At 41.1% G+C, this 22,967-nt stretch overlaps 1 protein-coding gene across 3 annotated transcripts; it reads right to left on the bottom strand.

The window, feature by feature from the left end:
- Positions 1–287: 287 nt before the first annotated feature.
- gnb1a (guanine nucleotide binding protein (G protein), beta polypeptide 1a) lies at positions 288–20,720 on the bottom strand. Of its 3 annotated transcripts, none has more exons than XM_058083676.2 (11): positions 20,349–20,720; positions 10,173–10,279; positions 9,964–10,002; positions 9,742–9,848; positions 6,004–6,067; positions 5,494–5,656; positions 3,862–3,928; positions 3,463–3,664; positions 2,543–2,759; positions 2,316–2,431; positions 288–2,187 (listed from the first exon to the last, which is right to left on the bottom strand). In XM_058083676.2, the coding sequence occupies exons 2-10, from the start codon at positions 10,227–10,229 to the stop codon at positions 2,325–2,327; spliced, it is 1,023 nt and encodes a 340-aa protein (XP_057939659.1). In that variant the 5' UTR covers positions 10,230–10,279; positions 20,349–20,720; the 3' UTR covers positions 288–2,187; positions 2,316–2,324. The 3 variants fall into 3 exon arrangements, with proteins under 3 accessions (XP_057939659.1, XP_057939660.1, XP_057939658.1); XM_058083677.2 differs by lacking the exon at positions 20,349–20,720 and adding an exon at positions 11,186–11,245; XM_058083675.2 differs by lacking the exon at positions 20,349–20,720 and adding an exon at positions 10,669–10,833.
- Between the last annotated feature and the right edge of the window lie 2,247 nt (positions 20,721–22,967).

The raw sequence follows: 22,967 nt of genomic DNA, 5'->3' as shown, positions 1-22,967 counted from the left end.
ACAGACAGAAGAGCTGGAGTCTGCATTCATATTTAACACAAAGCAGCAAAAAATAGAAAAAAAAATCAAAATTCCCATTCTATTTTAAGACTCACCGTTTATGTGCAACACCTTTGTTCTGATGTCCCGTTAAATGAGTGGACACAAGCCAGTCAGGTTTTCAGTGGATAAGAAATTGTTTATTTGACTTTTCGATAATTACAAGGAAAAACAAACTAGTATGCATTCTGGCCTCAGCTCTATTCTACCTCTACAGCTCTACAAATGATCACACTCGACACGCTACGTCATCTCAAACTGCGTTTTATTACATCTTAAATAACAGTACATTTTAATATAGTTTCTATCTTGCATCCAGCTTTCGGTTGTACACTGACTGACTTTAAAATTAAATACAAAAAAATGAAAAGGGAATGAGGGTGGGGATGCAGAGCTCTACAGTTATTTGATGGAGAAAGAGAAAAGGAAATTTTAATTAACATTTTTTTGCCAACTCCAGGCCTAACGCACAATCACAGCACATTTTTTTTGTACAGAATGTTGTAGAGGGAAAACAAAATGGAAAGTCACTAATGCTAGTAAGGAAGAGCGTCTTGTTTACAAGGAGAAGGTAACAGAAAAGTCTGCCATCCAGATGCTGCAAGATTTTTTTCATTTTTTTTTATTAAAGGACAGAAAAAAACCTGTTATAAAATTTTTCATTTAACTTGATTTTCGTTTGCTACAGAAGGAATTAAAGTTAGGCCCATTGGTATATTTAGGTGACTGGACATATCTAGGTGTGTGCAATTTACATTTCGGTGACTTATTGTGAAACCCCTCCAAAGTATGGGCCGAGTAACTTGCTTCTCATGTGCATAGTTTTGACATTTTACTTGAACCATGTATGCACGGAGTAGCAAAAAAAAAAGAAAAAAAAACGGGAGGAGAAGTAAAATAAATACCAGCGTATTGATATATTAAACAGGTTATTTTCTTAAAGAAAACATCAAAGGAGTTAATCCCGTATGCACCTTTAAAGCAATTCTACAGCATGCGATTCTAAGAGATAACCCACCCATGGCAGACAACCAAAATCTTTATTTTTTTTAATTTTTTAAACTTTTTTAAACTAAAATGTTTCAATATCATTATTTTCAAACACTGATTTATACAACATGTCATTCACAGAGTAGTAACTGCATTTCCAAGCACGGAATGGGCACCTCTGTTAAAGAAAGTTCTGGAACACAGTCTAAAGTGGAGCGACTCCCCTAACCGGCCCGCCACATCCGCCTGTTCCCAACAACAACAATAGAAACCAGGGACAATAAAATTACAGGAAGAAAAAATAAAATAAAAAGGGGCAGGGTGGATTATGATCCAATAGGTTAATATTCATTTAATTAGTCCAGACTGGTGCCAGACAAAAAGGTGTAAGAGTGGTTACATTTTTTTTTCTTTTTTGTGGTTTTTGCATTTTAAAAACAAGCATTCATTATCACAGCATGTGCTTGGTTAGTTAACTTCTTTCTCCTATATATGCAAAGTTAAAATTTTTGTGCAAACAAAGATTTGTGGACTACACTGGAACAAAATAAAAGTATCATGGGACTAAATATACAGCAGGGCCAGAAGTGGCTGAGGACTCCGTGTTGAAGCAAAATTCTCTCGCTTTGTTCTCCAGTGGGATAAAGCTGGATTCACAGGGACATTCTGTAGGTTTTATTTTCATTTTCAATTTGAGATATTCTTTAGAACATGAAATGATGAGCAAGTAAAACAAAGCTTTGATCCTCGGTTTTAACATTAACAGACGATCTACGGATCTACTATGACAGAGAGGAGGTGGAAGAAGAAAAACAAAAGCAAAAAAAAAAAAAAAATGCAGAGAAGCTATTAAGAGTTAGATCGCTGTCATGTCAATCTTCACTCAGACCCGTGGTCATGGGAGGAATGCACAATTTCCATCTGTCCATTGAGAGATGACCAAATTCTTTGAGCTTTTATCTCTATTGCAGCGGAATGAGTGACAGACATTTGTGCTCTTTTATGATGAGGAGGAGGAGAGAGGGAGAGAGAGATTTTTGCCCTAAATAGATTTTTGGGTGTTTTGAGTCAGTATCGTGTTTTGAAAAGATTGGATATGCAATACAACATCGTGATGTAGGAATGGTCTTCCACACAACTTTGGAGTCCAGATGCCATCTGCAAACAAGAAAAAGAGTTGATAGAATTACTCATCAATCCTGTTGATGAGATAAAAATATAGTCAACATGAAACCCGATACTTACATCGTCAAGACATAATGCTATGATTCATAATCTTGCCCTACCTTCAGACTCTAGTTCCAGATCTTGAGGAAGCTATCCCAGGACCCTGTTGCCACTGCCATGCCATCATCAGTCACACCCAAGCAGCTCACCCGGTTGTCATGACCAGCTAGGACGCCTGTGGACACAGCGAAGCAAACTCAACGTCAAGTACATATGGTATGAAAGTATGAAATATGCTAGGGATGTCTACTTATTTAGCACTGCTGCCACAAAGAACTATGTTTACCTGCGCGGTCGGCCTTCAAAGTGTCCCACACATTGCAGTTGAAATCATCATAGCCGGCCAGCAGTAGGCGGCCGCTCTTGGAGAATGCCACAGAGGTGATGCCACAGATAATGTTGTCATGCGAGTACACCATCAACTCCTGGTCAGCACGCAGGTCAAACAGCCGGCATGTGGCATCATCTGAGCCCGTGGCAAAGGCATTACCATTGGGGAAGAACTGGAAGTAGGGTCAAAATTTGAATATTTTAAACATATTTTTTGCATTTCGAAAAGAAATGAAGTCAAATGTAAAGGGTTGATTTGCATACGGTATGTAATAGCTACTTTGTTTCAAAGCAGACAGAGATGTCCAGATCGGATATCACATCAATATCAGCCCAAACAAAAAAACAAAACCGTTTTATATGTGCCTACATGTAAAACCTTGTATACTGTAAACATTCTATCCTGTTCATCCACCCTCCCACAGGAACTACTAAAATCATTAACATTGTCTTCTTCTGCACCACAATTGATCAGCCTCATAATTCCTTTGTCACACATTTTTGTCAGTCTCTATCGCTCCTTTCCGTTGTCGCTCGTGGTGTTAATTTTGTTGAGGCAAATGAGCCATTTAACTTGAGCTTGAGCTATCCTTTTTAATCACACAGTAGCCCAATGAGCATAAGTTCAATACCATAGCACAGAATCACTTAATAAATCATTAAAAATGGTCATATTAAAACGATGGTTTGATAAAAATAGATTATCCTTGTCCTACAAAAATGATCAGTGAGGATCATCCATAATGACGTGTTTAGAAAACATACAAACTCCTATTTTCTAAAATGACAACTATTAAAACTCACTTTCAACATGCTGAAAAAGACAAGTATTGACTTGTAAATGATACAACATGTATGAGGAGTTGGTAGCCTTACGCAAATGGCATTGATGTCCGACTCATGGCCAGTGAAAGTCTGCCGGCACATTCCTTCTCTGATGTCCCAGAGCTTGGCCGAGGCATCACAGGCCCCAGACACAAACAGCCTGGTGTCAGGTGCCAGAGACAGACTCATGACATCACCAGTGTGGCCAGCGAATGTAGTTGTCTGCTGTCCAGTCTCAATGTCCCAAAGAGCACTGAAAAGAAGCACAGTGAAATTTAAGCTATTGTATATGAAACACAGAAGGAAATTATGGTTTATTATCTATTTGATTTGTAATGGCATATTGTGCTAGTCCAGTAAGAAACACGGTGACCGATAACTTTGTTATATTCGAGGCAGCAGACAGTGATGGTTGCGGTGGACTGCGGTGGGTGTAATGCAACAACTCACCAGGTGGTGTCACCAGAGCTGGTGACAATCTGGTTGTCATCCAGGAAGCGACAGCAGGACAGGTAGCCTGTAAGGATTCAAAAAACATTTGATAACTTATAGTCTCTCAGAAAGCTTCCCAGATAAACAAAAAAAAGGTGCCACTTCCTTTCTGTCAACAGACATCTGAGGGGAGAGGAAGGGGTTATCCCACACTCACCACATAGGCACCGTTTACAACTGGCTCAAAATTACATTTTGAAACCAAAAAATATATAAACACCAATAGCTAGCATATGTTACTAGGGATGTCTTGAGCTGGTAACGATATTGGGCTGAAATCAGGAAGAAAAAAAAACATGGCACACACGCGCCTGCCTGTACTGTGCATGCAGAGAAGCAAAACTATAGTAAATATTGGAGTTTCTTGTAAGCGGTAATGCTTGCAGCACATTCAAAAGTTAGCGACCTCTAGGCAGCCATGGAACCAATGCAAACAGTCCCTTTATTGTACATAATATTAGACGCAGAATTGGCTAATTAGTAAACAGAAATATTTCACTTGACAACTTCTTAAGTCTATTCTTCTACAAGCAAGTACAATGTGTGCACCCCTCCCTACGGTGAAGGAACTAAAATGCTGACACACTTCCTCTGTCATGTGACACTGATCAGATGAATAATTCTTCCCTTCAAGCTCAAAACTTTCATTAGGTGGAGGGAGGATATAGATCCCACAAGTTTTGCTTTCACACAGACACACGTGACTGGCATTCCTCTGATGTAAAAAATAAAGAGCAAATACAGTACATTGGTCAGTGCGTGGGAAAGCAAAGGAAAAAAAAGTACCAATTGTGGAAGTGTAGCACAAAAGCACATTTTCTTTTCTTTAGATTTTTATTGTCCCCTCAGATGTTTCAATGAAACCACTTGAATGCAGTTATTTCCATTCAAAGGTGCCGTCTTTCATGGTTAGGTAGTGCAATGGGGGTGCCAATGTCCGGATTTTGCACCCTCTTCATGCTCAACAGAAACTGCTAATTGTTAATTAGCAGTTTTGTTAATAGCTTCTCTGCTGTCACACTATGGGCATGTGCCTGTGAAAGAGCCGCGAGTGAGAAACAGCCATTAATGCCACCTCAACATCCATTCAGTTTAACTTTCGCTTTATGTTTTTTTTTTTTTTAATGTGTTGAATCTGTTCTCTGAAACGACTAATGGTAATAATTAGGGCTGTTAATTGATTCAAATATTTGCACATTCCTAGTATAGTGTAGGGGTGTCTCGCAAGAACAAGGAAGCCAGAAGCCACACTGATTGTGAACTATGGCATCGGCACTAGGAAGGATACGGCATGTAACGTGGAAGCAGCAGTGTGCAATGCATTAATCGAGTCACACACTGAGTGCTTAACACACACTATAGACCGTGCTATCCAACCAAGCATCAGCGAGCAACATGTGGCTGCCTTTCCCTCCGCCCGAGTTAAGTCGCTGCAGTAGTTTTACATGTACAAGCAAAAGCTGTATTAATTCTACACCTGATCAAAATTATTTAAGCTTTGTCAGATCAAAATACGTTGCTGTTGTCTCTTGACCCCAAGTATCATGGTAAGAAGAGGAATAAAGCTAATCAATGCTATGTGAGGCCTACCTGTGTGTCCAGCCAACTCACGGCTAACACGCACATTTCCCTCACGGGTCTTCAGGTTGTAAATGGAGCAGATGTTGTCCAAGCCCCCACAGGCAACATAGTTTCCAGAAGGGGCATAGGCGCATGTCATCACCCAAGAGGAGCGCAGAGGAATAGCATGGACCTGAGGAGAGACAATTACAAAAAAAAAGAAAAACCCAATGAGTGATCAGATAATTGTCAGATAATTTAAAAAATAATAATAATAAAAGATTTGAACTGCCAGTGCACAAACACCAGGTTGCCACTTGAATAAAAGCTCGAATAAGAGGATATTAACATATTTAAATTAAAAATGATGAATCCATTACCAAAATAGTTGTGGCTTAACTGGGTAATTGATTAACCGTCAAATAACTGTTGATTGACTATAGCTGCAATATTAAGTTCACAATAACTACATATAATATGCACACAAAATCTACACCAAAATATTTGTCATGGAATTTTTTTTTCCATTTGTGATCGTACCTTGTTGGTGGTGTAGCTATCCCAAATAATGAGCTTGCCATCCTGGGAAGCACTGACCAAAAGCCTGAAAAAAATAAAAATAGGTTGGCTTAGACCATGCAGCTTTCATACAACCAGTTCGCAAAACACAAATGCGCCATTTTAAAAATAAATATAACTTAAAAGTTGGTGGTGATATTGTATTGGGAAGCCTGGACTTCCTAACTGAGACTGGGACTGCTGCCCCCGCATCACAGACCCAGGTAAGTGGAGGAAAATTAAAGGGAATGGAATCATTTGCGTCTAGTCATTTTAAATTGTAACTTTAACAAATGAAGCATTGTTGAAATACAAACACACATTACTGTTAAATAGTTTCAATTATTCCAAAAGAGGTACTGATTCAATGAGCCTAGAAATCGAGAGCTAATAATGGACCTGAAACCAATATCATCAGCAGCTTTGTACCACCTAAAAATGTTGCCAAAAAGAGTCTGAGGCAGATTTAGAGAGGCTAATCCATGCCTTTGTCTCCAGCAGGCTAGACTACTGCAAGGGCCTTCTCACCAGGCTCTCTAAACCAGCTGTAAATCAGCTGCAGTGCATCCAGAATGCTGCTGCTCCAGTCCTGACTAGAACCAAGAAATACAATGACCATATTAGTCCAGCACTCAGGTGTCTGCGCTGGCTTCCTGTCGCTCGGAGAATAAACGTTAAAAAAAAAAAACCTCTGCTTGTGCACAAGCCTTTTCATGGTCTTGTGCCAAAGTACATCTCTGACATGTTAGAGCCACATAAACCATCTCAAGCTCTCAGAAGCACAGAGCAGGGTCTCCTGCAGGTGCCCAAAGTCAGGACTAAACACAGTGAGGCTGCGTTTCAGTTTTATGTCGCCAAAATCTGCAACGGCCTTCCAGAAGATGTGTGTGTTAAAACCTATGATGAAATTCAACTTCAACTGCGTATATGACAACTCAAACTATTTCATTTGAATCTTAATTTTTCATTGTTTTGCGTTATGGAATGATTTGAGAATATTTAATGTTTTTATGTAGCGATTTTACCCTTATTATCTGTACAGCACTTTCAATTACATTTTATATGAATTGTGCTCTATAAATAAACTCCACTTTCCCATGCAACAAATGCCAAAAATGCTAGCAATGTTAACATACCAACTATTGGCACTTTGCCCAAATAGCATAACAGACAACAAATGTTCAGGAGACCGCTATCACATCATTCTATGGGTAGGCAAGAATATACAATCCATACGTAAACACTTCCTGTTAGCCTTCTTTACTCACAGACTGTTCTTAGCAAATGATACACGCATACAAACAGTTGGAAAGAATCAAGGTGGAGTCGGACAGAACGGTCTTGTGACTTAGCAGAAGCAAAAAGCAAACTTTCCAGTTGAATCAGTTTACTGTTGGAGTTGATTACAACTATTTCTCACTTTCACTTTGGCAAAGACAGGCACACTCTTGACTGACACAAGCTGGAACCTGTTAAACGCCAAGACATAATTACACACTCAACCAACCAGGAAGGAGTACACGCCCCATGTGTGGGCGTGACTTTAGCTTGATTTCCTAATTTCATCTCATTCCTCTGAAACAGGTCATCTCTTGAGCTGACAGACGTCTTCTGCATTTCATAGACTTGGTTGGAAATATTTGTTTGATTTTCTGCAGGTTAAATGTCCTATTGAAATGTAAACTAAGCCAACTGGTAAATATGGGGGTGGATACAGCCAGTGGGCAGGGAGGAATGGATTCCATGAAATGACAGCAAATTACGGAATTATATGACAGGGGCGCGGGGGACTGAGTACTGAAGGTACAGACACTGTAGGGTGCCTTGACTTTTGCAAATGCCAAAATTATGTTTCCTTTTCTTCATAGATATTCATAGGTAAAATAACATGCATTTTAAAGCAAATGGTTTATTACATATTGGAAAGCTCAGGGGTGGTTTGTGATTGGCTGGTAACCACCAGGGTGCACCCTGCCTCTCGCCCAAAGTCAGCTGGGATACACTCCAGCATACCCCTGCGATCTTAGTGAGGACAAGTGGCATACAAAATGGACGGATGAATGGAAAGCTAGGGAGTGACTGAGTTTCTACTTTGCCACCAGGGTGAATCCAACTACTAACTACAGCGACAGTCCCAATGCACAAAAGAGCAGGCAAGGCAGTAATCAAAGCAGTAGGGCCCACAGGGAGCCTGCAAATCTTAACTACCGAAGAAGTGCCAGTCCCAATGTAAATGACACAATCTGCATAATTTTTTCTAGAGCACACATTGGTCATAAGTTGACATAACCACATAAACTAGCCATTTGGGTATGGCTTGCTATACTATTATTCCCGGACATCTAGCAGGCTAGGAACGGAAGAACCGTGAAAAGTGGGGATCCAATGCAATCTGTACTAAATGTAATGCTGACGCAAATACTATATTAAACACAACGTAAAAATAGGCTGGCGACCAGTCCAGGGTGTACCTAGTGTGTCGCCCAAATGAGGATAGAAAATGAACGATGGAAATACAACTAATGGAAATACAAGAACACACAGTATTTGAAGAGTTAATAACATGCAACAAATCCGCAAAGCTGACATGAGTGTTGGTTAAACAACAGATGCTAAAATACTAAGATCTATAACATACTTTAGATTTTAGGATAAAACCCCTTATTGTGTTGACAGGTGATTACATCCATTTGTGTTCATGGGACAAAAAGAGCAGACCTGGCCTAGATGCTGAGTCAAAACATATGACGTTTTTTCTGGGTTCCTCTGGAAGTAATTGAGTAGGAGGTGAAACTATGGGTGCACTTACTCCAATTTTATGTCCAATTACTCATCGCCGGTATATAAAAAGCCTTGCGAGCCATGCATGCAAGGTTACATTAGAGTACATCTTATATTTACAGTTCCACAATAATTCTACATGTCTGAGTAGAAAAAAGCAGATCCGAGTGAAGATATACTCATCTACCCTAAGTCACACACGCAACCACACGAGCATGCTAAAGAAAGCTAACCCCGCGTGCTTCCATTCAATCTCAAAGGTGCCGCCAACCTTCGCCAGTGTTTATCGCCACTTCAACCTGTTTAGTTTGGTCGGAGGCGGTTTAGTGATGATAGTGAGAACAGTCCGCCGAGTAATTACTTCCCCATACGAAGGTTCCTCATGATGACGGCATTTCAATTTCATTCAACTGATGCATCAAGTCCGCAGCAGCACGCAACTCTGCTTGTTAACGTTTGTATAATTTCTACCGTTACAAGTCATTTTCTTATCATTGCAAGACTTTTTGGGTAGTATGCTGCTCATACTGCTTTTACGATCCAAAATATTCAAAAGCTGGCTCCAACTTGAGTATTTTCCCTATCAGACCAAAAACAGGAGAGACAACAAACACTGTAGAATGTTGTCTTTTTGTCTAATGAATGTCCAATAAGGGTTCAACAAAAATGTTGTATGACCATAGTCAACTTGTTATAACACTGGGTTTATGTTAATGTAATTGATCACTTTGGGCAGATGTTCTAATAGAAGACCTGCTTGTTATGCAAGCTAAGGCTACTCCGTGATGTCAGGACTTTGATGCATGCCCTGAGGAGAAACACCCAGTACAAAGACACCAAAGCATGCTTTTATATCCATTTCCTGCATTCAGGCAAAGGGGCTGGTCGATGGCATTAAATATTTAGTTAATGGACTGACTGGAGCTGAAAAGAGATTACCTTGAATCAGTGCCCCAGTGCATGGCATAGATTTTAGCCAGATGACCCCTCAGTGTCCGACGAGTGCGCATCTGAATTCGGCCAACAGGGTCAATGTTAGCTGTAATCTAAATGGGATGCAAAAGGAGAGAAATGTTACTCTAGGGGTCAACAATTAAAAAATAGCATATGTACACATTGTAAATGTATGTGAAAAGGTACACATGTAGTAACAGTGATTACCTGGGACAGGGTAGCATCAGCACACGCTTTCCTGGCATCCTGAAACATAACAAGCCAGGCACATTTGACACAAGGAGTATGACTACTTAAGTAATTGTATTCGTATTTGAAGATCTGTAACAAGTTTCAATTCAAAGTGTGCAAAACACTTCAAACCAAAAACATTTGGAAAACAAAGGAAAAATACAGGAGGACAGGGGTGGACTTACTCTGATCTGGTTCTTGAGTTGCTCAGCCTCCTGGCGTAGCTGATCCAGTTCACTCATTTTCCTCTGCTAATGGTGTGCTTTGCTCCGCCACCTAGACTCTTTCTGATCTGGAAGAGATAAAATAGTAGAAATTAGGTCAAAAAATAAACTCCAAGGAGCGACTCATCAGCATTATGTAGTGTAGTTACATTTAGTCACACAATATGACCTAAAACATTGTTTCTACAATTGCAACTGCATCACATCCCGTCGACTGGGCCTAAAGATGCCACAACAGCCAAATATTTTCTAGACAAAATGTCCTCTTTCTTTACATAAGCTTAGAATTGCCCTGACAGCCTCTTTACTTTCAACATCGAAATCACCAAACCACTGAAAACATTATTTTATCAGTGGTTACCAACATTACTAACCCTAACCCCCAGACGAAAAGAAATAATTGAAAGGCGGGTGAGGGAGAGAGAAGAAGAGAATCAAAAAATCGATGACACATTACCCGACAAAAACTGGCAAAACCAAGCAAGTTCCAGGTAATTAAAAAGCAGATGGGCCAGATTTGTTTGGAGTACTATGGTTGCACGGTTGATAGGGAGGCAGCTGACAAAACTGTCCCTGCTCTGGCGTCTAGACTCAACCATCCTCCTATGTTACTCCCATAATCCTGGGACACCGTTGATTCAGCTCCTCCTGCCAAATCCGGTTAAGACAAAACCTGCTGATGATCCTAAAAGCAGTGGCTATCCAGCTGACCCCAATCCTTGGGTTGAGGCTCTTAACACTTTCATTTTCCATACATAAAGACAAATCGTATTGACAAGTGCAATAAACACAGGTAACAGTGATTAACTATGGCAACTGCAGCTGATGCAAGACTAACAATTAGTGTACAGTACTTTTGCTCATCAAGTTGTATCAATATATAAGTAGTATCAATCATGTCAGCAATTCATTTTTGATGCAGCCTTGGCCATTCAAAATAAAGCAACAGTAGTGGTAATAAAAACCATCTTTACCTGCTTGTTTTTCTGCGATACCCGTGCTTATTCTAAGGTTACATTAAAATCTAACAAAACATGTTATCCTTTGGGCAACCCACAACCAAGGAGCAAGCTGCCAGCTGATTGGTCAATGCAACTAAATGGGTCTACATCAAAGCACGGTCCATCTAAACTGAAATCGTTTTCATCTTTATTTCATAAGCAAACTCTTATGTTGTCAGTAATCTACCTGTTTATGCAAGCGTTACAGACAATGGCTATATTATTTATTTTTCAAGTCTTAGGAGAGTGTTTTTTGAGACGTTTGTTCAGTTGACAGATTAGCTTAAGATGTGAACATTCATCAGCCTTCACTTACTGTTTGCAAATACCATGAAGTTATTGGCGGTGGAAATTTCAAGGACAACACATCTACAGTCATTACTGTTTCTTCAGTTTATCCATTTTAATGTGTCAGTGCCACTTACTGACAGTCAAAAACATACGTATGGCTATTTTCGTGTGTATATGGTAGTTATCACAACATAATATCACTGCATGTTATTGTTGTTCTTTGAGGTCATATTTGCATGTGACTGAATCTGGTTCCTGGAACGCTTGTCTGGTAGTGACTTCACAACCAAGATGGTGACTTGCCGTGTGGCATGTCAGAATTGTGTCGCTGCACAAATCATAACTTCGTTTCACTCCTGCTTCATAGTTGTTTATCTACGACAGCAATACAAGTATTTCTCCTTACCACAAGATCAATATCCAGTACATGTGAATACATCTCGCTGTCACAGCCCACAATACGCCTCTTAAAGGGGACCTTCTTTTTTCCACTTCTCTGACCTATAAAAGCAGTTAAAATGTTGTATTCTTGTGTTATACGATGCCAAATTTCAGATAATAAGGTTTGCACATTTGGAAAGAAGCCCTGAAAGAAGTTTGGGATGGCTCAAAATGCTCGGTTTCAGAAGGCGTGGTAGAACTGCCCCTTTGTGATGTCACAGAGGAGCAGACTTCCTTATATGGGCTTGGCTGTAAGATAGATAAGCTCTCAGCCCTCCACCAAGCTCTCCTCTGTTTGCATTGCTAGCAATGGCTTTTAAGGAAAAGCCACATTTGTTTACAATTCCTAAAGATTACAAATCCAAAGAAATCTAGCTTAATAGGTGCAGATTCTGGAAGAACCAGAAAGCTTTCTGTGCTGGTTGTGTGTAGCTGCTGTATAGGAGTACACAACTACAAAGGGTATGAGTATAATAGGTCCCCTCTAAGGCCAAATTGCATACCATGACATGAGAGCAGGTACATCATAGATTCCTTATTTTTGTATAAAAGAAGCTGACATGAACACTAATGGGATTTTATCTAATGTCATTAGTATTTATCCGAAATCAGAGCAGATCGTTCATGGTAGTCCATCAAATCTAAATGTAGATTCAGAAAAAGCCCCCTTTGAATTATTTAAAGATAATGCTTTTCTTGCGGAGGGCTCAAAAGAACATCATTTATTCAGATCGTGTCTTCTGGTCCAAGAAATGGGACCCGGGAACTCACAAGAAATGGTATAGTGAGACTTTGTGATTTCATGGGGAACTGCATTTTGGGGGGAATTTGGCCCATCATTCATCTAACCCCAACCCTGTGATAATGCAAGAAGAAGTACATACATTGATGATAACATGCAATACAGTAACTTGCCATATTACAGAAACTTCTTACCTCGGCGCACTGATATCACATTGAGCATATAGCTTACGCTACGTCCCTCTAACAGCAGCGTAGTTATAGCGACAACACTTTCCCATACTAGAATGAGCAGAAAGGGGAAAGAAATGTGTTTGTGTTTCACATCAGGATTTAGAATTATGGGCAAAATTCCACCCAAAAAAGTGCAGTTCCCCTTTAAGCTGCTGGTGTGAGTGGACATGTGTGTGAAATCTTCAATTGGTTGGTGTGGCTGGCAGTCCATTTTGGGGTCCACAAGAGGCTACTCCGTGATGACATAAGGAGCAGGCAATGAAATGCTCTGATGCAAAAGAGGATCGAGTGCAGAGATCCAAGCTGGAGGGCAGGGTCAGATTAAACTAATGCAAGTGAACAAGCAGAGGACAAATGGGCTGGAAGAACAAATTAACCATTTGGTAACAATTAGCACAATATGGTCTACACGGACATGTCTGCCATTTTGCCACAAATGCGCTCAATGCACTGCTGCTACCAATGCAATACAATACAAACAACAAATGAGCCAACATTTTGCCCAACATTACAATAATATAGGTGTGTAATGGTAAATGTATTTGGAATCACATTTTTCAGAACGGAACCGTTGGTCCAGTATGGGCGTATCACACGTCTTATGTTCTCTCTAATCTAAGGGTCTCAAACTCAATTTCACTGGGAGTCACTGGAAGTAGAGCCTGGGCCGAATCAAGTATTAGAAGTAGGGCTGGGAATGTCAGGGTACCTCAAAATAATCCTCGACAACAATAATGCCTTCATCACCGTATTCCCGAATTGACTTTTTTATTACACAGTATGAGTATGACCAACAATGCTTGACTTTTGCAACAAACTCTGAGTCAGGTCCCTCATTCAATTAAAGATGGGAAAAGAATACCTTGCAAATTACTTATAGGGTATGACTAATCATTTAACATGGTTTTTGATCAATTTGTGGTGTGATTTGGAATACTTTTAAACTGGTCTCTTCCTACTGTCTGGAGACTTGGTGTTGCATTTCAATACAGGGTGTCTCTTCCTGTAAATCCCTCAATCAGGACACCATTATTTAATCAGGCTGTCTCCAGAGATCGACTCCTCAATAATTACCAGTAGGGGGTCCTGAAAACATCTGTTGACACTAAAGTGTTACCTTTTGATGCCATGTATTTATTTGGTAACAAAGTGGCTAACTTTGTCAGCCTCCGGACACATTGCTACTACATTTTCAACAAACTGTAATACCTGTGCTTGTGAAGTAGTCACCCATGCAATTCCAACTGCATATGGAAGATATTTTTATGTTTACACAGACGTGGGGCAAACGGCTCTCTTATTTTGAAGGACGGTCAAGGAGTCAAGGAAGTGTGTTCTGTGTGTGTGGAGAATGTGCATTTATGGCAAGCTATGTCAAATATAAACGTGCTATTTTTTTTCCCCACTCAGAACTTCCACGTCGGCACCAGGCAATATAAAACTTTCCTTACATTAAAGCCATAAAATACACAGTGGTGAAAATCTACTCATTGAGTGTACACACAACCACACAAACTAACCCTGCTAGCTTCCACTAAGGCTCTGATGTCTCGGTTGTGAGTAAACACAACGTTTCTTCACATCCGCAAACATTCACCTTCTCTTCTCCATTGTCAATTAAATTGCCGGCATGAAAACTCACACTGCAACATGCTGTGAACACACCACCGTAATAGATGACGTGATGGCTGGCTGCACTTTACTTGGTCTGTGCTGGTGTAAACAGTTTGCTTGCCCAACACAATTACTATAGCACCATCCAGTGCTCGTAATTAGAGCACAGTTAATTTTATTGAAAATGCAGCTTATTTTATACTTTATAAAATCATCTCGCCAGCCGGATTAAACCCATCTGCGGGCCTGATCCGGCCCATGGGCCATATGTTTAACACCCCTGATTGCATTCCGACCCGTGAAAATAGTCGGGATCATGTCAACAGTAAGATTCCTGATGCATACAGAGCTTCACCCCGCCCCCACTTCAGACACTGACCACATCTTTCTGCTTATGTACCCAGCATACAGACAAAGACTGGAACAAACAATCCCGGCCATAAAACCAATCCAGCTCTGGGTGGATCTGCAGGACTGGTTTTCTGTGACCGACTGGGATGTTTTTAAAGCTGCGGCCACTCTGGAGGGCTCTTCTATCAACGTACACAACTATGGTGAGTATGTGAATGGGTACATCAGCACTTGTGTTTACAACATCGTGTTCCATACTGTACATATCAGGAAATGAGGATGAGTACAAAGCTGACAAGTACGGGCTGATGAAAGCCATTGCAGCGGCAAAGAGACCGTACAGAGAGAGGCTGGATGGCTTCTATTCCACTGCTGACTCTGGCCAGATGTGTTGCAAGCCTCTCCACATCACAGACAACCAGCACCATCAGCGCTACAGTCAGACTTACAAACGACCTCAGTGCTTTCTACAGGTTACAAATAACAGACACACACACACAACTGGACCACCAGACCCCCTCATCAGGTCAAGTACACAAAGTCCTGAAGAGAATCAACCACCACAAGGCAAAGGACCCGGCAACATCCCTAGTCATGCTCTCAAGACGATGTGCCAACGAGATGGTGAACCTCTTCACCTCCATCTTCAACCTATTTCCCTCTTGCACCACCTGGAAAACAAAGACTCCTACTTCAGGATGCTCTTTGTGGAGCACAGCTCCGCCTTCAATGCGGTCATCCCCAGTCATCATCACGGATCTTCCACACCATTCGGGAGAAGATGATGCAACTCATAATGTGCTGTTGCAGTCAGACAAACAGATACACCTCACGGTGTTCAACTTGCTGCACATTTCCTGCAATTTTTACATTTTGTTTTCCTTCTCTTTCATTGCTTTGGTGCTGTATCTCCCACTTGCAAACCTCAGGTTCTTTCTTCGTCGTTTGCGTGGGTGAAGTAAGTGCATCGGTGATGCAAGCGATTCCTCAAGGCAGAAAAATCATTGACCGTTTTTTGCAGTCGAGGTACTCAAATTATTAGAGTAATTGTTGCATGTCTAGCCTTGATATCCAACCACTTTTTAAAGTTCTGCTACGGTGTTCTGTTCCACTGACCCGACGTCGCTGCCAGCGGATGCTACTTGCTGCCAATGGCTCATCTTTCTCTTGTTGTGCCACGGCTGTGTCCTCCATAGATGTTTTTACGGGCTTCCAGCTCTCCGACTAAAATTTCCACCTTAGTTTTGGTGACAATCGTCTTTGACTTCCAGCAGGCATGATTCAGAAGAACAGAGCAAAATGTAACCATGGGTCATTAAATATGGACACTACATTCATGAGCCATTTTGCAGTGACCATTTATGGTGAACTGAAGGCGTGGAGATATTTCTGGCGCACGCAGACTTCTAGTCAGACTTCTACGCAGTTTTATAGATAAGGCCCCAGTACTGTGTTATACATACTCCTTTGTTACCCTGGGATTTTGCTCTAGTTTGCTATGAAGTAAAGTGGGTTACATGGCCTCAGGCTTTTTATTTCCAGGCTTGTCATTCTTCTTGACTCCCATTAAGATATCGCTCTCTCTCTCTCTCTCTCTCTCCCCCCAAAGAGGTAGAGTATTCTACATTTTAGGGTTGATGGTAACTTTTTATTGTCTTATTGGACTGGAAATTAATTGAGGTAGACAGTGTTTGATGGTGGTTGTCAACAACTGAGACTGGAAAGAGATGAGCCTTTTACAAAATGTCCAGGAGCTATGTCCTTCTGTCTTTTAATGTTTTACCGGTTTCCTTGTTGCAGCATTCTTCGTGACCTGTTTACATTTCAGCTATATTTGACATGCATGACTTCCCCAAAGCACTTAGACGGGCCCTTACCAGCCAACAAGGAGAAGAGACACATGTGCACAGTGTTGAAACCTTTTGTCAAACTGAATGCCATTAGAGGTGGGCAGCCAAACCTCTTGGTCAATACCAGTGCTTGGCAGCCTTTAGCATCAAAAGAGTCATTTTTCCTCCTCTTCCAGTAAAAAAGAAAAAAGTTGAGCTATAAAACATTACACAGCTTATAAACTTGTAAAAGTTGTAATCTCTTTTAAACAACTAAACGCAACAAATAAAAGTGCAGCAAGCATGAGTAGCATTTCTACTAAATAATTAAAATTACTTTTTTCAATGAAAACTAAATGTAGCCAACTTGAACATAAAAAAAGCTAATCAGAGTTCACATATCTGCATGAGTGATGTGTTCTGAATTATTTCTTGTTTTATTTTTTTTATTTGAAGAATAGATACTCTGATATTTGTAGAACGCTTCATGTCTCGTCCGTCTGTGAACGTGATAACACAGACTGTGATATATTATATTTCACAGACAGTATTTTGAAAGACAAAAGTTTGACGTGTGGAAATGTGTTTGACTATTGCTAAGTGAGCCAGCTATCCGAGTGCCTCTTGTCGCCGTGGCTTCACACACGACTTACATGAAGTCAGCGGCCAACCTAAACCGCTGGGATACAGTGTTTTGACTGTTGCTAAATTAGCAAGCGTCCCAAGTGCTTCTTGTAGCTGTGGCTTCACACACAACTTGAGCGAAGTCAGCGGCTTCAAATACGGTCAAATACGTTTGATGGCAATTGGCGGCAGGCTTCCTTATGGGCATGGCTTTAAGCGAGATATGCTCTCTGCCCTCTCGAGCACTGCTTCCCGAGCCCTTCCCCAAGCTCTGCTTCTCAGTTTACGAAACAAGCTCAGGCAGAAATTGTTGTAGTTGGTGATTCCCAGAAAAAGAATATTTTATCTGTCAACAGCATTTCACGAGGGACTGTTTTTGTGAACATGAACGTGAGCTATCCGCCAAATTCTTGCTGAAGCCAGAAGGAAAGTTAATGTTGGACACGCTGTGCATCCACAGGGGTGGAGAGAACCACAGTGCTCACTGTCTGGAACACTGTAGTTCCACCAAAAAACGTGTAACCACCACATTTCCACTACCAATGTTGTGCCAGGATTGTCTGCAGTTAGTTAAAGCGACGGCCTGACGTCCAGCTTCTGAGCGTCACGCCACCAGCATGCCTCTGACAAAGTTTGTCTGACAATGAGTGCTCCTCATCGGGAAAGCTTACTGCTGTTCTGTGTCGTGTGTAGCTTATCTATGAGTCTACAACTCAATACAAAGCTCCAATTATTTTGAAGTCCTCAAACTTTTATTTTAAACGTCAACACTGTTCCATTTACATACCTGACTTACATATTAACCAAGCTACAGCAATAATATTATTGTAGCAGCTAACATCAAAAAGTTTCAATGGTGTTTTAAATCAAAATACGGCAAGATACTGCAACTATTACATGTTATCACTGTACTTGTTAATGCTTGATCAGAGGGTGTATATCAAATCCCTCTTAGAGGGATTCATATTTGAAATAGGTGTATCCCAATGACATGCTGAAATACACCTGTTTCCTTGTGTTCTAATGCACCGAAAAGGGAAATAAATATATGTTCATGTTTCTTTGTACATCTTCAAAATTCAGATTTAGATTGAGAAAATAAAGTTGATTGCTTTTCATATTGTGTACTCATTAGTATGCCATATATCATCATTAAATGAATGAAAAATCTCAAAATAATGTTGATAATATTTAGTTGCAACAATTTGTAGAATTATCCTCCAGCAAAAATTGTTATCATGACAGGCCTTGAGTGATAAATGGATTTACAGTGCTCACTGATATTCATACTCGACAGTCTAAGCCCCCCCACCATGTTGTCCTACATCTGACTGCATTCCCATGACCAGTTCTAACATACTAAGCTTAACAAACATATATACAAACACCGTCCGATTGTATTGTTTTAAAGCCATGTAATGAACGCTAGCAGGCCCTTAGCCTTAAATCCATCCGATGCTCGGCAGCTGTCTCTTGTAAGTGTGAGAAAAGGCGCTGAGAAAGGCTGTGAACGCCATCTTGTTGAGTTCAGCTGCTCGGGCCCTCGATATAGGAACCCATTCATTGGAGGCGTTGCAGGAAAGGGGGCACACCGACAGAATCTATTCGATCAACTTCATAAAACTGCCAATTTGAATACAAAAATCGGTGAAATAAGGATAAATTCGGTTACATCCAGCCCCGATTTCTTCGGTTTGACAGGGCCGGACTGGAAGTTGCTCCCGCTGCACCTTGTTGCCTCCTAGCTCCGGGAAGGCGCTCATCGCGGCTTCCAGCGGCAACACTTACTGATTTGTCGACATTGTAACCCACATAATCTCGCTGACTCCAACTCCGATAGTACATTATAGTCGTTTTAAAACGCTTTTGGTTATACTGGGTAAAAAGACGATAGCGCCGGCCTGACAGGGGCATAGCTGGCTAAAGAGCTCGTCCTGCAACAGACGATCGAGATAACAGGATTTCAGAAGGCCAATTACAACAATTTTCTCTACGGTAAAACACAGAAAACGATACCTTCCGAACCTCTGTGTCATTGAACTCATGTGATTTCATATAAGTTTATGGCGTCCCGACAGGCGAATTAGGATAGCTAGCGATTTCCCCCTTCTGTGGAAGTCTGATCGAATCTACCGTATTCAAGACTCAGTTAAAGATTCGGTTATGCGTTGGTTTACTGAATAAATTTGACTAAAATACTACAGCTGGGCAAATAATCTGTGCGGTGCAAATAGTTCAGATTTAAGCAAACTGACCCTCAAAAGACGTCACTAAAATGTGCTACATGGAACCACATCGGGGCCCAGTTTTTTCCACGATAAACCGACACAAAATTATATGAGCCAGGCCAGACTTTCTGGCCTGCTAACTTGCATGGACTCCATACGGGAAAGCCGAGTGGTGGTGGAGGCTCTCCTTGGCGAAGAAGTCATTTTTAAACCTCGCTTCGCTGTCAACTGCATGATGCTATAACAGGAAGGGAACTCAATTCAATCGTTTTAGAAAGGTTTTCGCCGATAGCTGCACTTCCAAAAAATAAAGTTTAGAAGTTTATTAAGGGTAAATCGTAGCATACGAGCCGGGTACTAGCTTTGGGTGTAGCAAAGACGTGGGTAATGTGGGCCAGATTATCTATCTGTTGGCACCTAGCAAATAGGGTGGATTTGCACTGTCAAGAATCCCCAGGATTAGCCATTATAACAACAGTCTTGTTCGTTAAACCTGGATACAAGAGGACATACTTGTTAACCTGCAGTCACAGATTAAATGCTAATTAACAGCTGCACAGTTACCACTTGATGGTGATATTTGATATTAAATATGGATAAATGTTCAGATAATGGTCACCAGTCCGGTCAAAGTGTGCTAGTTTATAGTGAGCCCCACACCCACTCAAACTACCCGTTAAACTAGCGGCAGGCTAACTACAACTAACTAACAGAGAACCCACTCAACGTTCTTGCTCCAGCCCACCACAACATATCTAACGTTTCAAATATTCAAATCCTTACCTTCTTGCAGATGTTATCCGTGCTATAAATCACATTAGCTGGCAAAAACAACAAAAACAAGCTGGTCTCTCCTCTCTCGGATGTAGCTAGCGAGGAGCGGCACTCCCCGAATCCGGTTTTTGACCCACCGAAGGAGGAGGGGGAGACACCGGTACAGTCGAGCAGATACGAGGCTGTATTTCACCCCCCAAAAAAGTTATTTCTGAGTCTCCCTCCGAAGCCGCCACAAATTCCACTTTCAGGGCGAAATGAAAACAACCCCCCCTCGTCCAACTTCGTCGACCTCGTCCCTCCTTTTCTTCCTGCCTTCAGAATCTCAGCGGTTTCTTCCTGCGGCCATCAAACAGCATAGATGGGCGCGGTAACCCTGCACTCAGCGCTGGGAAACCCCACGCTCAGGCAGCGTCATAACGTACTGCCAAGGGTCGGCGACCACTTCAAGAAATCAGGAAAAACTGCTATCTTTGACATAGAGCTACATTTGCATTTATCCACTAAAATACAACTTTTAAAATCAAATTTGCCCCAGTATGTACAAATACAAAACCTAACAGTGATACATTTTATATCTGCAGTTTCCCATGATGGTCATTTGTGAAGTTGTGGACAATTTAGAGTCTCTAATTAACATACTATTTCGATTAAAAAATGCTTTTACTGATGTTTCATTAATCAAGTGACATGTACCAATAGAGATAGCATAACACTGTATAGATTTGACAGCATAGGGACACTCATAAATACATTTTAGCATAACTTCAGAGCATATAAAAATATTAAGAGTATTTCAACATAACACTTCAGTGAGTGTTTCACTGAAGTAGAAGTGTTAGTTAGTTTAAGTGAGTCAAAGGTCATGCAAAAATATCATAAGCTCATATATCAGCAAAGACAAGCATGCAGGGCAGCCTTGGGAGTATGTACTGTTTGTACTGTTTGTACTGTGCGAGGCATCACATCAGCAGAGATGCCAGTTTATCACCTTGCTTGCATCACACAACCTTCGTTAAGAAATGATGAAGAGAGGTATCTTTGGAGACACGGGCACCAACAATAATTCAACGCTCAACGCTAAAGTGGCCTTGTTAGGGTAAGGAAAAAGAGGCACAATTACAATGGCCCAAAGTGTTTCATACATATCAATGTATAGCATCTGAGAATAGGCCAGTTGTATGGACATGACCACAACAACCGCTACATCCAGTACTCTTGATTTGCAAGGCAAAACAGATGGTGTACGACACATGGAACTAGCTAACCGGTAGGAAAGATGTCTTCAAATGTCCTTAATGATGGTATTAGAATCAATCATTCGATCAGTCATTTGATGCAACGCCCCTGTGCTCGAATTGAAGTTGAGAAACCATCAGGGATTAACTTCCTGTAGCATGTTTGTCGGTAGGAGCGGCACTTTGGCATACAGACACTGCCATCATTATGGCTTGTGGTGCTCACAGGAGGGGTTAATAATGCTCACCGGGTTAAAACGTAACACAGAGACACGGAACACTTGGTTGTCTTTTGGGAAAACTGTGTGTGTGCCGTCTATTGAGTGATGACTACACAAGATGGCCTTCAAGCCCATTATCTTAAAATGCATGTATCTGAATATGATGTACTTGTAGTAGAAAGTTGAAATAACAGAAAAGTAGAATGATGTGTTGTTCATTTGAATGTATGCCAATTAAGTTTGTAGTGCATTCACTGATGAACACCAACCAACCAAGTGTGTGTGTGTGTGTGTTTGCTCATCATCAAGAAAGTCTCTCTCGGTGTGAGTTTCCACTGGGACTCATCTGGCCCTAGGTTTAATGCTGCTGAGATTAGGTTGCCCTGGATACACTCCCAGTCTGCATGCATGTGTTATGAACCTGCTTAAAGCTAAAGGCTTCAGGGAATTTCCCAGAGGAAGACGTTATTGCCTGAATTGAAGCTTTCTAGCCAAGATACGACCATGATATGTTGATTTTGTATGATGGAGAAAAATGGCTTAAAAGTGGTGACATTGTTTCAATTGTATAATTATTAAAATATTTTTATCTTAATATCAGCCATCCATTTTCTGTACCGCTTATCCTCACAAGGGTCGCAGGCATGCTGGAGCCTATCCCAGCTGTCTTCGGGCAAGAGGCGGGGTACACCCCGGACTGGTCGCCAGCCAATCACAGGGCACATATAGACAAACAGTCAAAATAGACATAATAAAATAAATATGCAAATGAAAAACAGTATTCAGCAAGGTGTTAAAGGAAAACTGCATTTTTGAGGGTGATTTTGCCCATCATCCACAATCCTAATGTGAGACATGAACACAAGTCTTTCTCTTTTCTGTGCGTTTTAAAGATATAAAAACAGCTAAAAATAGGCAATATAATTTTAAATTAAAAACAAACAAACATTCATTTTCTACCGCTTATCCTCACAAGGGTCACGGAGGGTGCTGGAGCCTATCCCAGCTGTCTTCGGTTGAGAGGCGGGGTACACCCCGGACTGGTCGCCAGCCAATCACAGGGCACATATAGACAAACAACCATTCACACTCACATTCATACCTATGGGCAATTTGGAGTCGCCAATTAACCTAGCATGTTTTTGGAACGTGGGAGGAAACCGGAGTAC

Source organism: Doryrhamphus excisus, linkage group LG17 (genome assembly GCF_037039965.1).
Source record: "Doryrhamphus excisus strain RoL-2023G ecotype Guam linkage group LG17, RoL_Dexc_Guam_v1.1, whole genome shotgun sequence".
Lineage (NCBI taxonomy): Eukaryota > Metazoa > Chordata > Actinopteri > Syngnathiformes > Syngnathidae > Doryrhamphus > Doryrhamphus excisus.
Note: the sequence above shows the minus strand (reverse complement) of the source record. Positions and strands in the feature narration are given on the sequence as shown.